General features: G+C 34.9%; 1 protein-coding gene across 2 annotated transcripts in view; it reads right to left on the reverse strand.

The window, feature by feature from the left end:
- Positions 1–14,627, reverse strand: part of LOC123546511 (allantoicase-like) — a 47,893-nt gene extending 33,266 nt beyond the window's left edge. Inside the window, exons 1-4 of one of the 2 annotated variants that reach the window (XM_045332852.2) lie at positions 14,530–14,627; positions 3,718–3,805; positions 2,780–2,842; positions 135–249 (exon numbers count right to left, since the gene is read on the reverse strand). In XM_045332852.2, the coding sequence (XP_045188787.2) occupies positions 135–249; positions 2,780–2,842; positions 3,718–3,792 (253 nt within the window). In that variant the 5' untranslated portion in view covers positions 3,793–3,805; positions 14,530–14,627. Of the gene's footprint in view, positions 1–134; positions 250–2,779; positions 2,843–3,717; positions 3,806–12,387; positions 12,761–14,529 lie in introns of those variants that run through there. The other variant, XM_053550861.1, reaches the window with a different exon arrangement.
- Positions 14,628–16,987: the final 2,360 nt, after the last annotated feature.

A 16,987-nucleotide genomic window follows, 5' to 3' on the forward strand; every position in this document is an offset into this window, starting at 1 on the left:
AGAACAGTTAAAGTAATTAATTTACTGCTAAAATTATGGCTTTTCAAATATTACAATGTTTTCTCTAATATTGTGCTAAATGAACTAAATAAACTATATTCTGTGACAATGTGAGAATGATCATCAACAAGCACCTAGTTGTATAATGCACCAGTCATGTCCTTCAGTCCTTTTCCTTCGTGTTTCCCAGCCATCCATCCACATGCCATACTCAGTTATCTCCCCTTCCTTAAATACAGCAGCTTCTTCCTGAATATAGAAAATTCATTCCTAAACTTCACAATCAAAGGCCTGAATGGCTTGAGTCGGCTAATGATTGATGTACTGACAGTATAGTCTACCAGTTTCAGTTTGTTTTTAGTTTTTTTTTCTTAAAATTTCATAACACAGCTCGATATTTACCCAAAATATTATATCCGGATACGATTACACTTTTCTCCAGTTTGAACAATATATTTTACAAATTGTGATGATACGAAGACATTTAGCAGCAATTGGCAGTATCTGACATTGAAGTTTACGGTTAAATTACCTCTTATTTAAATCTTTTCATAAAAAAGTTGTTTCGTTTCGTGAAAGCAGCCAAACATAGACGATCTACTTTTGATTTCAAAAACTACAAGAAAATACAATTTAATATTTCGCCGATTTGTTTATTTCTCGAAAAATAAGAATTAAAATCATTTTTAATATCAGTAGTAACTAAACAAACCAGTAAGAGCTTCTTCCTCCAATAATTTATCCGTTTACTGACTGCAAAATTCAACCCACGCAAAGTTATAGAAATCATACGATGCGTGTTTACGTTCAATGTGGGAGAATTAAGGCTGATCGGCTATGTTACCTAACGCATCCAGACGATTCAGATTTTGTTTTTAAAAAAGCATTGTGTGCGTTTCTGTAATTTTATATATACGTTTTTATACGCTTAGAAATTATTAGACATGCGTATTTGCATTATTTCTATACGTAATTTACGCTTATACGCATCTTATCTGGAGCCCTGTGGAACTATTTTTTGTCTTTCGCTGGATGTTACCCAAGCTTTGTAAGCCTGCACAATTCTTAAAATGCACATTTATGCTTAATGAGTTACATTCGAGTATTGCACAATTACAAGTCATAAATATGACAGATTACATCGTATATTGGTCATAGCAAAGGGAATTGACACAACTTAACTTCATTCATGCAGTGAACTGTTTGAAGTTTGAGAAATCTAATGGAACTACATCCCTTCACTGTGTTATTTGGTCCATTTAGAGAATCGCTGGATAGCAAGGACTCGTCAAAAGGCTTTCAGCCTTTAGCCGACTCAAAAACAGTGTTAAGTAAACAATTCTTATTCAGTTATATATCTTGTCATCTTTTGTGGTTCGGACCAAATGTTAAACAATAAAAAGAAAAGCTTGTTCAGGATTATTAAACCACTAACAAAATAAGGTGACGATATCAGACTTGAATCATATACAAATCATTCACTTTCATTGGTCAAGGAAAAGATTTAACAATTTAATCTGCCTGTGGAGAAACAGAAATGCATTAGATTTCAGAGGCAATGAACTCCCTACAGAGAGCCTAGGCTCAAAGTTTGTATAAATGAAAAAAAAACAAGAGCTGTCTCTACTGGTGACAAATGCCCCCGAAGTAGGCCCAAGAATGCCACAGTTGTATGCAAAAATATCACATATCATTTTGTGACCTTGCCTTGACTTAAGAGGCCTCAGTCATAAGCATTACACATCTTATCAATATGGTTAATATTTGTGTCAAATTATTTTCAAATCCCTTGATATATGGCAGAGTTATGGACCAGAAAAGAAACACCTTTGCCTTCTAAGTGTGACCTTGACCTTGGAGCTTGGGGTCTGGGTCTTGCACATGACACCTCATCTCATTATAGGGAACATTTATGCCATGTAATTTCAAAATCCCTTCATCAATGGCAGTGTTATGGACCGGACAAGAAACAGACCATGTTAACATTTGACCTCTAAGTGTGACCTTGACCTTGGAGCTAGGGGTCTGGCTCTTACTCATGACACATCGTCTCATTATGAGAACATTTATGCCAAGTAATTCCAAAATCCCTTAATGAATGGCAGAGTTACGGACCGGACATGAAACAGACCATGTTAACCCTTGACCTCTGTGACCTTGACCTTGGAGCTAGAGGTCTAGGTCTTGCGCATGATATGTCACCTCATTATGGTGAACATTTATGCCAAGTTATTTCAAAATCTCTTCATGGATGGAAGAGTTACAGCCTGGACAAGAATTTACCTGATGCACAGATGCCACATGGACAGTGCGATTTTAATATGCCCACCATGGGGAGGGGGGGGGGCATAAAAAGTTTGTAGAAATGAGCCAAGTCTAGATACAACATATGCCATATAGCCACTAGTAAATTTTCAGATTAAATGTTGGGAACATAAAACTTGTAGTGTTTGTAATTTTATACTGAAGTGTGATCCAAACAAAAACAAGTAATTTAATTTCCTTACAAAAAAAAATCAAGACAGTTTTTCTCTTATAGCTATTAGAAGCAGTTTCACAATCTACAAATGTAGATCAAATATGTTTACACTAAATAGTCTTTGTCAACTGATTTTATATGATTAGTGAAAAATAACAGAAAAGAAAACGATCATTGTGACTGTCACTGGCAATTTATCGCCTGAAAATATTCACTATTTAGACCACAAGAAAATTTCCTTCAAAATATTTTTCAAATTTCCTATTACACCAATATTACAGTTTACAGGTGTTACTTTACCTTGATGAGGTTTTCTGCTGGAGCAAACCAATCATCTGTAGCAAACACAACTTTACCACCAACCTAAAGATCGAGTTAAAAAAAACATTAATTTATTCATTATTGTCATTATGAAAGCAAAAGTTCAACCTGTTTAAACATTTTCAATATGCAACTTCAGTACATTTCTCAAATACATTTTTTTCTGAATGTCATGTAGACATCATTTTCAATAAATAAAATTAATATGTATAACAACATGTAAGTTCACAGCAAAGAAAGGTTTGTTTTGACTGCAAAACTTGTCCTCTATGTCACAGCCGAGTGTAACAAATGACAGATAGCTCCAAGGCCCAGTAGTCCAAAAGCTACTATAACAAATGACAGATAGCTCCAAGGCCCAGTAGTCCAAAAGCTACTATAACAAATGACAGATAGCTCCAAGGCCCAGTAGTCCAAAAGCTACTATAACAAATGACAGATAGCTCCAAGGCCCAGTAGTCCAAAAGCTACTATAACAAATGACAGATAGCTCCAAGGCCCAGTAGTCCAAAAGCTACTATAACAAATGACAGATAGCTCCAAGGCCAAGTAGGCCAAAAGCTACTATCATAAATGCCTGCTAGCAAGGCCAGCCGCTTCAAAACAATAATAGAAAATCCATAAATAGAAACTGAAGAAAAATTAAATTCTCTCCCCAAATCTTTATCGTCACATCTTAATCTCAATGTTGGCTTTAAGATCAGCTCACTTTAAACTTTCCCGCCTTCAGACTACTGGATGGATCTACTACCAATTTTAAAGTTGGCTTTCAGACTGGAAGGCTAGTGGACCTTGAAAAGGACAAACTGCTGTTGACTAGCTTGCCTTTGGATTAGCAAACCTTCAAAGCCAAAGAATTAAAATTCTATGAAATGTCAGAAATCTTAATATATGACTGTAAACATGTTTATTAATACCTGTTCAGAAGCTAAATCATTGGAGTCAGTGAAGTCCGGCAGTTTCTGCAATGCCGAATGTGGTATTGTTGCCATTTCTGTTCAATTCCTACAATATCATAAATTGAGCCACGCCATGAGAAAACCAACATAGTGGCTTTGCGACCAGCAAGGATCCAGACCAGCCTGCGCATCCGCGCAATCTGGTCAGGATCCATGCTGTTCGCTAACAGTTTCTTTAATTGCAATAGGCTTTGAAAGCGAACAGCATGGATCCTGACCAGACTGCGCGGATGCGCAGGCTGGTCTGGATCCATGCTGGTTGCAAAGCCACTATGTTGGTTTTCTCATGGCGCAGCTCAATTAGAAAGGCAAAAAATAATGAGATAAAAGTAAAATCAAATAATACTTTATAATAAGTCGTTTCAAGGCTTGCTTTCAAACTTGGTGAAGGTACTAATGTCTTTTTCAAGAGGAAAAGTTTCCAGGTTTCATTGTTTTATGAAGATTCTATACTGGAAACCAATATCTGATAGATATATAAATGATGAGAGAAGCTGAGGTCCAGTGGGTAGTGCTGGCCATTCAACAGAGGAGTTGTGAATTCAAGCTACACTGGGGTCACATCATTCTGCAGTACTGTTTTTTTTTTCTTTAGAAAGTGGAAGACCAATTCAGGGCATGTGAAACAACTTTTCTTCTAATCAGGTTTTTTTCATAGGAAGTCACACACATTAGAATTTGGGTAGGAAGAAATTAATGTAAAGTCCGAGTGTGTGACTGAAAATATTGTTTGTAATATAAATATTCTTGTTTGTAAATGTTCCTGATTTTTCTTTGCTCTTTTTAAGTTTTAATTTTCTTTCTCAGGAAAACCTGACCTTAGAACAAGGGACCTGGTTCTTGCACATGACAATCCGTCTCATGGTGGCGAACATTTGTGCCAAGTTACATAACATGAGCTGTCCATAAGACAGCTTGCTCCCCTAATCGGGGATTTGACAGTAAAATGAATATATGTCTAAATAAGAGACCTCTACTTTAAAAGGAAGATACACCAAGGGGCATAATTCTGTCAAGAACACAAAACAGCCCGTCTCTAGATTTGCCATGGAATTCTATGGAAATCCATGGAAAATATTCCATGGAGTATTCGGACTACCAATTTATATCATTTTTTTATGAAACAAAAATACGAAGAAAAAAATCCGTGGAGTTCCATGGATTTCAATGGAATGCCACATAGTTCCGTGGAAATCCATGGGTTTCCATGGAAATCCACGGCTTTCCATGGTACACCACAGATGACCGTGGAAACCAGCGAAATTCCATGGCAATCCATGGAGTATTCGGACGGCATGCCATGGCAAATAACTCTGGAAATCCGCGGAAATACCATGGAAACTTGTTGGTGACAGAACTGGACTGAAATGAAAATCAGAAACCATTATGAATGTCACATCTTAATTTATAATTTCATAATAGTCAGCAGTATAACAAAACTGCTTATGAATTTTGACATTTCTTCACTAGGTGACAGAAAATAGTACAAACAATATGGAGCTAAAATGTCACCAGTTTCTATTCAGTTCCACTGTCATTGTAGTATATCAATGTTTTCCACTGTTTGTCATAATGCAGTATAGTCGGTATAAGATATGCCATCATTTTCAACTGAATGTAACTATTGGTTGAGAAATTTTCTGTCACTGTTGACCACCATCAGTTTAAAATATCATGTAGTTTTCATTAACTGCCACAAAGCCATCATTTGCCATCAGTTGTCTCACTGCATTAACCTGTTGAAATAATAAACCAAGAGATATTAAACCAATTAAACCATAAAAGCAGTTTCTTCATTAGTTTTGTCCTTACTTCATAATTTCAAAATTGAATGGTATTCAAAGAAGTGCTTCTTTATCATACAGGCAATACTGCAGACTTAAGCAAGTAATAACATTACTTATTATATTTTCAAGAAAATGTATTTTTCAATTTGATTTCAAATGTAGGTAGAATAAGGTTCCATAAAAAAGGCATGCAGACAGATATTCAATGTTTTGGGGTAGTGATCAATAGGTTCAACTTATGCATTACTATTATTGTATAAATGGTGACCTAATTGAAATTCTACCAGTTACCTGCACTAACACAAATGTGTTGACTGCCAAGTGATAACTTAATTTGATACTTTTTTAATCATTATATAAAATATTGGTCTGGACTTGATATAAGGGAGATAATTATAAAACCTGTCGTGGGTTCTGCTGGAAATTATAAATTTGATCCATTCAGTCATGTTCAGGGAAAATTGTCAGTTGCCCACTTTCAATCAAACATAGAACAATGGTAGTGTGTACATGTATTTATAGTACTATAGTAATTACTTACATGTCTTTGAATTGTTGGATGGAGTCTCCTTTGAACACAATACATTGGTCACTAAACTGAATTATCTCCATTCATTCATTCATGTATGCTGTTTATATACTCCTGAAAAACAGATATAGTTTAAAACCTAGATGTCCATAAAAAAATGTTGGTTGATTATTTATTAGGTATGTCAATGACCTGAAATTAAAACTATACATCATGATGAATAAATGGGACCAAAAATATCTTATCAGCAGCTTTTTACAGATGTGGCAAATTGAGGGTTACAAATTAATCAGCATAAATACCTGCACATTTAACAAAATTTCTAACTTTACCCTTGGATAAGATTATATAAAAAATTTCTTTTTGAATTTTGGCACACATTTAAAACATACAAATTTTGTATTATATACAATTTAAGTGTATAATGTTAACTTTTTATTTTATTTAATTTCATGGAAAGTTTGATATTACATTAACAAAAATATCTTTTTCTAAAATAATCTCCCTGAACATCATAAATATATAATTATGTACTAGTATTCTGTTAGACTCCTCTTAAATGAACACATACATCTGTACATTGTAACCAATTTTCATTTACTTATACATTCCAGTTTATATTAAATGTTAGACATAGATTTTCGTAAGTAGGCTCCTTAATAATTTAATGTTGGAGCCAAGGGACCAGACTTCAACTTCACTGAAAGAATCTCCCTTTTTTTTTTAAATTTAAAAATCATATTAATATGGAAAACAACTAGGAAGTTGAATATATCAGAATTCAAAAGAAAAAGTAATTGTACCTAAATAACAAATAGCTGCTTAATATGTGTATTATTGCTAAATTTTCGAAAAAAATGTTAAACACTTTCAATAGAGTGCAAAATCATCGATTAATAACAAGTAAATAATCCATAAACATTTCTTTCTACTAAAAAAATAATTTTCATTAATACCTTAACATAAATGTGTGCAACACCAATAAACCAGTTTAATAACAGGTTAAAAACACATATTCTAATTCTCTGAATTTACTTAGTAAACAGTGGTCAGCTGACTGGTAGCATTGTTTACCCTGTAATACAGCAGTGCCACCTGTGGAGATAACTCTACTGGCCTAAATTTTATTGAACCCACTGAATAATTTCATTTAAAAAGTGTCCAATTTTCCTTTTAGTAAATTAAAAGCATGATAAACTAGAAATTGCAGCTGCTTAATAGAACTTTGCAAAACAAAAGCTGTTAAATAAATGAACAAAAATATATATGAAGCAAAATCATTTGTTGCATAACACAATCAAAGCTAAGCTGCCTGCTTCCAGTTTGAATCCATTTTACTAGTTTTGTTACATTGCTATAGGTACTCTACATTGCTGTTGAAAAATCATGAATAAATCTTATGAACTCACCTGGTGTATTCTTTTAGTTATTGTTAACTTCCAAGCTGCATGTAAACACAGTAAAATAACTCCACTCCATCCTGCCCTCAAACAAAGAACTTCCTGTGTAGATTTGAAATTTTGATATTCTTGGGCAAATGTGTCATTTACAGTCAGCTATTGGAGGATACATCTAGGATGTTAAAGATATTTTGTACCACAGGTTGATTTTATTCCATTTACATACTCATTATTTTTGAAGTTTACCCTGATATTAAACAGAAAAAAGTTCAGGATTACTTTTTGAGGTACATTTACAGCCCCCAGAAGTAGTTCACAGACTTTATTTTCATTGGTTGATCTCTTGTTATGAGTTTCTAAATATAAAGCAGACAAGATCTTATCATGCAGTCTGGGATAATCTCCTGTTGTGAGACAAGCAACAGGTACACTACAGAAGATTAAAAGAACCAAATAATTTATTACTTGATTAATCAAATTAAGAATCCCTTGGCCAGGTAACTGTTAATGAATTTTGGTGTAAAGAATTGTAATATTATATATGTAACTATTGTTAGTGCTGTTCTTTTTGGTGTTATTCTAGGAGAAAAAGTCATGATATTTCAATAATTTTTTAAAGATTAGTACAAAATGAACCTATCTGCAAGGTGAGTTTATATGACAAGTTGCATTACAATAAATGTTTTACAGTAAAACCTGCTTTAGCAGTCACCTCTATTAAGCAGCCAACCTGTCTTAGGCAGCCAGTGCGTCATTTCCCAAAATGGTCATTCATGCTATAAATTACCTGCATGAAGCAGCCATCTGCCATAAGTAGCCACTTTTTCCTACTGCCTTGGCAGGCTTCTTAAGACAGGTTTTACTGTAATTCGATTAGTTGTTTTACCTATCTAATTAAGTTGTAGTTATTGGTCATAAAACATACTAATCCATTAAAATATTCTATGTTCACAAGAAATACCTCCCAAAAATTCTTAGTCCACAGTTCCCATCAATTTCCATCACAAAAATTTTCTAAGTTATTTTCTATGCTATTTTCCATCCCAAAATTTTACTAAGTCCAACTTTCCATGGCAAAAGCTCCTGTTTCCGCTGAAAATGATCAATATTTCAGCTGTAATCCATGGAAATCCATGGCAAACTTACTGTTCCATTCAATGTCCATGGAAAATTTCAGTATTCCATGGATTTCCATGCTAATTGCCACGGAACTCCATGGAATTCCATGGCAAAAGCCTTATTACCATGGCAAATCTAGAGACGGGAGAGTTATTGGGATTGTAACAACACATGCAGATGATGATGGTAAAGATATATTTTGCGTTTCAAGTCATTAGCTTATATAGTATCAAAGTTATGTCCAGAAAACGAAGTTTGTTAAAAAATTTAAGTATACAAGAGGGCCATGATGGCCCTATATCGCTCACCTGAGTACCATTGCTTTAACAAAAAAGAAAAAAAAATTCTTACAAGGTACAGACAGTAACAGATATTTCAAAATACACCTAAAAATTGGAGGTACCATCCATGTTGTACCACAGAAAAGTGGTCTTGGTTTTTCCCTATGGCCAATAATAAAAAAGTTACTAAATAAGCTATTTATAGTAACATAAAAGGGAAGTAATGAAAAAAAATTATTGTAAGTGAACAAAAGAAGGATCTGCCAAATAAAAACTAGAGCACTGCAATGCAACGCAAATGCAGAGCAATATACACACAAAACAAAGTCATATGACCTTTGACCCCTAAGTGTGACCTTGACCTTGAAGTGAGCTATCCCAAACATGCACTCTGCACGTTGTTTTGATGGGGTGAACATTTGTGTCAGGTTTCTTTGAAATCCTTCAAGGGGTTCAAGAGTTACAGAGTGGAAGGGAAATTACAAACCAACAGACAGACAGACAAACACCTAGGCAATAACATAAAGGAATCAAGATCTTATGGTGACACAAGTTTTGTGCAAGTCTGATTTAATTCAAATCATAAATGAAGCTGCTTTTGTGCAGACAAGGTCAAAATAGCTAATTCTGGCCCTTTCTGGGGCCATAACTCTGGAACCCATATTGGAATCTGGCCAGTTCAAGAAAGAAACCAAGATCTTGTGGTAATACAAGTTGTGTGCAAGTTTGGTTAAAATCAAATCATAAATGAAGCTGCTATTGTGCAGACAAGGTCAAAATAGCTAATTTTGGCCCTTTTAGGGGCCATAACTCTGGAACCCATTATGGGATCTGGCCAGTTCAAGAAAGGAACAGAGATCTTATGGTGACACAAGTTTTGTGCATAAATTCAAATCATAAATGAAGCTACTTTTGTGCAGACAAGGTCAAAATAGCTAATTCTGGCCCTTTCTGGGGCCATAACTCTGGAACCCATATTGGAATCTGGCCAGTTCAAGAAAGAAACCAAGATCTTGTGGTAATACAAGTTGTGTGCAAGTTTGGTTAAAATCAAATCATAAATGAAGCTGCTATTGTGCAGACAAGGTCAAAATAGCTAATTTTGGCCCTTTCAAGGGCCATGACTCTGGAACCCATAATGGAATCTGGCCAGTTCAAGAAAGGAAACAAGATCTTATGTTGATACAAGTTGTGTGCAAGTTTGGTAAAAATCAAATCATAAATGAAGCTGCTACTGTGCAGACAAGGTCAAAATAGCTAATTTTGGGCCTTTCTAGGGCCATAACTGTGGAACCCATAATGGGATCTTGCGAGTTCAAGAAAGGAAGCGAGATCTTATGGTAATATAAGTTTTGTGCAAGTTTGGTTAAAATAAAATCATAAATGAAACAAGCAAATTTGATGAATTGGAATCCCCCGCCGAAAGGGTCAGAGTTGAAGAACGGCAAAAAAATATATCCAGCAATAAGTTAAGAATGTTACCAAGAAGCAAATAATTTCATTAGTCAAAATCAAACTAAAAGAAAATGAATGGTTTGTTTGGGGATGGGGTGAGGATACAACAGTTTACATGTTGATTATAAATATTGATAGAAAACGAAAAATGAAAAAAAAAAAAAAAAATTTTGGGGGGGGGGGGGGGGGGATGACCAAGGTAAGGTGGTGACCAGGTGTAGGTACACAACATCACATGTTTATAATAAATGTTCATGGACAAGAATGGAAGAAGTTTAATGAAATTCTTCCAATTGGTTGGTTTGTTATGTACAGATCTGTGGATTTTTAAACAATTAAAGTGCAATAACTATATGGAAAATTGACCAATCGAAAAAAAACTTGAAGGGCATCGTCGCAGTATCTTGGTTCATGTCTACTTCAAGTTTGATGAAATTCTACCTGCTAGTTACTAAGAAATGGCTGCAGACGGACATTTTTCATTAAATCAAGGGCAATAACTCTGAGAGAAATTGACCTATCAAAAAAAAAAAGAACTTGACGGGCATCAGCGCAGTATCTTGGTTCATGTCTACTTCAAATTTGATGAAATTCTACCTGTTAGTTACTGAGCAATGGCTGCAGACTGACATTTTTATTAAATCAAGGGCAATAACTCTGAGGGAAATTGACCAATCAAAAAAAAAAAACTTGACGGGCATCATCGCAGTATGTTGGTTCATGTTTATTTCAAGTTTCATGAAATTCTACCAAGTAGTTACTGAGAAATGGCTGCAGACAGACAGACTGTCGGACGGACAACGCCATTTCAATACCCCACTCCCGATTTCATCGGCGGGGGATAACCACTGTCGTGCAGACAAGGTTGAAATAGCTAATTTTGGGCCTTTCCGGGGCCATAACTTTGGAACCCCTAATAGAATCTGGCCAGTTCAAGTAAGGAACCAAGATCTTATGGTGATACAAGTTGTGTGCAAGTTTGGTAAAAGTCAAATCATAAATAAAGCTGCTATTGTGCAGATAAGGTCAAAATAGCTAATTTTGGCCCTTTCAGAAGCCATAACTCTGGAACCCATAATGGGATCTTGCCACTATCATGCAGACAAGAAACTGTTGATGGATAAACGGATGCAAGCACAGACGGACTGACGACGGATAACAGTGATCACAAAAGCTCACCTTGTCACTATGTGACAGGTGAGCTAAAAAGGGGCATAATTTGGTCAAAAATACAAATCAGTGTTATAGGAATTGTTTCCACACATGCAGATGATGATGATAAAGATACATGTTAAGTTTCAAGATTTAAAATCATATATTGCATTAAACTAATATCCAAAAAGCGAAGATTGCAAAAAAAGGTTAAGTACAAAAGGGGAATTATTTTGTCAAAAATACAATTAGAGTTATGGGGTTTGTAACACATAATTATGCAGATGATGATTATAAAGAAATATTTTTAATTTCAAGTTATTATCTTTTAAAGTACCAAAGAGATGTCTAAACGAAGCTTTCGAAAAAATTTAACATGAAAATAATTCCAAGTATAACAACTTTGTGACCCTGACCTTGGGTATAATGGGCCCAGCCCCTGCACATACTTTGTTTGTATGCTGGACAATGTTTATGTGAACTTACAGTAAGACATAAGCAATAGTAATATGACAGAACAAGAGTGCCGCCAAGCTAGGCAAAATACGCCCGAAGGGTTACATCAGAGGATTGGAGCAAAATTTAAAGAACTTGACTGCTGAAGCCCAAATGACAGAAACAAAAAAAAAAAGAAATTAAAAAAAAAAAATTTCTAAGTCAAAAATCTTACCAGGTAAAGTTATGTCAAAATACATCTAAAAATTGGATGTACTATCCATGTTGTACCAGAGAAAAGTTTTTCCCTACTGCCAATAATAAAAAAGTTTCAAATTAAGCTATTTGTAGTAACAAAAAAGGGAAGTAATTAAAAAAAAATATTGTAAGAGAACAAAAAGGGATCTGCCAAATAAAAACAAGAGCACCGCAATGCATAGCAATATACACAAAGCAAAGTCATATATCACCTTTGGCCCCTAAGTGTGACCTTGACCTTGAGCCAGTCATCCAAAACATGTGCTCTGCATGTCGCCTCAGTGTGGTGAACATTTGTGCCAAGTTTCTTTGAAATCCTTCAAGCAGTTCAAGAGATACAGAGCGGACACAGCAAAGTCATATATGACCTTTCACTCCTAAGTGTGACCTTGACCTTGAAGCTAGTCATCCGAAACAAGTGCTCTGCACATTGTCTCAGTGTGGTGAACATTTGTGCCAAGTTTCTTTGAAATCCTTTAAGCAGTTCAAGAGTTACAGAGCAGACACGAAACACACTCATATGACCTTTGACCCCTAAGTGTGACCTTGAAATGAGATATCCAAAACATGCGCTCTGCACGTCGTCTCGGTGTGGTGAACATTTGTGTCAAGTTTCGTTCAAGAGCGGACACGAAATTACTAACGGATGGACGGACACCGGGACCATAACACAATACGTCCCTTCGGGTGTATAAAAACAAAGGTTGCCGAAAAACTTTAACCTTAAAAATAACCTAAGTATAACACCTTGGTGACCTTGACCTTGGGCATAATGGACTCAGCCCCTGCATATAACAGCGTCAGTTAACTTATGGTATTGGTAGCCCGAACTATTGACCATATCGACATTATAGGATAAATCCCGTTTTCCGGTATTTCCATAAATAGGGTCAGGGGGCTGGTGAGATTAAACAATATAAAGATCGTGTACAATATTAGCGATTATTTTTGCCAGAAGATAAGGATTTAGGGAAGTTCTTACTTTCTCACAATGGAAATAATATTCTACGACCTCGGCATCAATTTTTTTGCAAAAATAATCTGTTTACCTTGAAAAATGCGAATAATTTCACACCTTCGGTGTGAGCGGCAGTGTAGAATAAAAGATAAAATTTCAAAAATAAAGTAAACTTTGAGGATATTTTTGCTACATCTTAATTACAACAATGTTTATAATGATAATCTGCAATACTTTTTTCATTCATATTTTTGTTTAAAACTTGAAAAAAGGATAATCTAAACGCTACCGCCATGTAGCATAATGGCCGATCCCCCCTCACTGTAAAACCAGGAACGGGCGTTTATTGGTGGTTAATACCGGAAAACGGGATTTATCCATATTATGTCGATATCGAGAAGGCAGTGGCTACGATTACGGTACCGTAATCCTAGCCTCCGGTTCTAGGATTACGGAAGTTCCGTATTCCTAGACAACCCTATGAGAATAGGCTAGGATTACAGAAGTATTTAAGAGGCATCAAATTTATGTTAGGACATGCGTAAACGACATTGTAAACTTACTCATTTCACTTAATTTCACTTGTATTTCGTGCTATCGTTAGGCCGTTTTGGGTTAGTATAATCTTAATGATGGTGCGCAAAAATATTATAGAATTATCTATGTTTCGTATATACCTGCATTTTTTTTCATCAAGTCAACACAAATGGTCTTTAATAACATAAAATATGGTTAAAAATCATTAAATTCATAGTATAGAATTTTTAAAAAAAATCTTAACTATGACACTCATATTTCTAATATATTTCCGCGCGCCGCCATTAAGATTATGCTAACCCAAAACGGCAGATTGAAAACATGAAATCATAAGGCAGGCATGAAATATTAAGTGAAATAAGTAGTTTTACAACATCATTTATCATTTATGCGTGTCCTAACATACTTTATGCCTCTAAATATACTTCCGTAATCCTAGCCTATCCTCATAGGGTTGTCTAGGAATACGGAACTTCCCTAATCCTAGAACCGGAGGCTATGATTATGGTACAGTAATCGTAGCCACTGCCTATCGAGAAATGTAGACATTGTACTCTGTAGAGAATTTGCCAGAATCCTTGTTCTTTCCAACAATTGTGTGAAGGGAAGCTTTTGGAATTCGGTTCAACTAATAAATAATAAAGAGAGCATAGTGTGATAGTACGGCTAAAGATAGAATGAACAAATTATAAAAAAAAAGTATTCAAAACAATGACGTACTTTCCGAAGTACGAAAACTTTTAGTACGAATGTCACTAACAAATTTGTTAGCATAAAACGGGTCTTAATGACATAAAATGCCCGGAACAAGTAAATTATCTCCAATATTGTTGATTGTATCCACTTTGCAAACTAGTACCTTTTTGTAAAAGACGGTAATTAATCTTATTTTGACGGCCGATCTAGCGGATGTTTACATGTAACCACAAGCCCGTTACGTGCCGTTCCGTACATTCCGTACCGTGTGTCTTATTAAATACCTTTTTGGTGCCCTTTTCATGGTACCCTGAAAGGTTTGTTTTCCCCCTTGTAGCACTTAAAACAGTAATGTGTATATTTATCTACATATTATGCAAAGTGGGGCGTAATGAGGCGCAATGCTACAAAAGGAATGCGAATCTTGCGAAGGGGCAAATGTGTATCATCAGTATATCTTGATTATTAAATGGTTGGTAAAACCAAAAGCAAAATCCTTTTATAGCATTTAAGATATATGTTTATAGCCTAACCTGCCAGTATAGGTAAAGATATGTCATATTCTAACACATACCAACTTATTTCCCTACTGAAACTGTGTAATATAACTGTTCAATCCGGATAAGTGTGAGGTATTAAGGATTACTCGACAGAAAAAAATGCTATTAGACTCTATTTACAATTATATACTCGATAATATAGCACTAAAAACTATAGAAGCCGCTAAATACCTGGCTATACAGATAAAAGAAACAGCTTACAACACCTATGTCCACCCACAGCTTGAATACTGTTCCTGTATATGACACCCTTGGCAAAAATCCACCAAATATATAGTTGTTTATCCACCTGCGCAATCTTGTGTCAATATAACATGTTCATAATACGAAACAAGGCTACTGAGTGTTGGTGATAAGATACATGTAAAATACCCCTTTACGGACATGCGGCATTGTTCATATTTTGTTTCTGAAACATAAATCGTCGTCTTTGAATATCTTATAAGTCATACTACAGTGTATAAAAACAATGAATAATTCGATACTAACACTAAAACACATGGACTCTGTACAATGAGAGTAAAACTGAGATAAAATGTTTAACTCATCTATGTTACAGTGTAACATCTGCTGAAACATGAATGTAGTTCCCATCATTTTATCACGTTCTTAATTTTGTCGTTTAAAGTTTCTGATTGGAAAATTGAATGGTTTAAATTTAAACAGAAAGAAGAAGTACCACATACAACTTCGGAAAAGGCAAAACCCAAGTTGCACGGTATCCAAAAAGATGTAATCTTGGACACAAGCAACTGTATCAAGGCAAAATTGAAAATAGTAGAGTTGGCATTTAAATTTGTGGTGGCAATCAACAGAAAACATCATAATTATGTTTGTTCATTTTCAGAGAAGACGGATTTAATCGCAGCCGAACATTTTCTTGTTATAGTTTATCAATTTCAATCCACTGTTTACAACGTAACTGTTGTGCTGTTTTTCACTTTGTGAGTCCGCTCAAAATATAGTCTTAGTGGACACGTCAACTCTGTAATGTGACTTAATTAACTGGTCGAACACCTCTTGGTATATCATTCAATTTTCTTAATGTTTCATACTTTGGTACGCTTCCCTTCCTTCGGTTAAACCCGTGATCGCTGCGATAAAAAGTAACACTGGTAATTTGTGTAATATATTACAATGTAGTGCAAAATTAATATAATACATGTATAAAGAACTGAACATACAACATTATACACTGTTGCACTTAACGCTTTTGTTTCTAACAATTAAAATAAATTTTGCAAGTAAACGGCATTTCAATGTTTGTCCTTGCCATTCATTTCTGTAGCAATACTTATATGTCTTCTGTATTATGGCAATTAATTTACTTTTCATTACTGATTGGTAACAAACATTGCTTGTGTGTACTATAATATTACGCCAAAAAATGTATCTGACTTTAGGTTGCTAAAATTGCTGGTTCAGAATAGGAAAAGAAAATAAGGATAGGTTTACAAAATTTTATAAATTGTCCTTGATACCAATAACACTTACCTAACGGTTATTTCTGATATACGTGTTAGCGTAGTTTGTTCAACTAATGAAGATTCATGTTCATGCTCTTCGGTCATAATAGCGTCTGATGTTCATAGCGTCTAGACCTAAAAAGATCTGAAAGAAAACAACTGCATGTTAAAGTCGTTGTCTGTATAGTGTGTGTAGCTGGACAAGATAAAAAAACCAAAATGTACCTATAGACAATGTCTCCGAAAGTTTAGTTTTATTTCTTCTTGCAATCTAGACAGCTGAGTCTATAAACAGGGAAGATGTTAAAATTATGTAGGAAAACTAACCCTAATCCTACCAGGTTTCATGAAAACATGATAAGGGTTTTTTTATCAACAGTTATATTAAAATATCGAAGGGTCATTTGATGCTATAAAAATGTACGACCCTAAACAGAAAAGAAATGTACACGAGTTGCACAATAAACATTCTCTGATAGTTGGACACATTTTTTTCAGAAAAAGTTTGCAACAGAAATTGCTTGAAATACAAGTTTGCAACAAAAAAGCTTGAACAAGATTTATTTGGGTATAGCACTACCCCTATAACATGCAG

The sequence above is a fragment of the Mercenaria mercenaria genome, chromosome 9 (genome assembly GCF_021730395.1).
Source record: "Mercenaria mercenaria strain notata chromosome 9, MADL_Memer_1, whole genome shotgun sequence".
NCBI classification, from domain to species: Eukaryota; Metazoa; Mollusca; class Bivalvia; order Venerida; family Veneridae; genus Mercenaria; species Mercenaria mercenaria.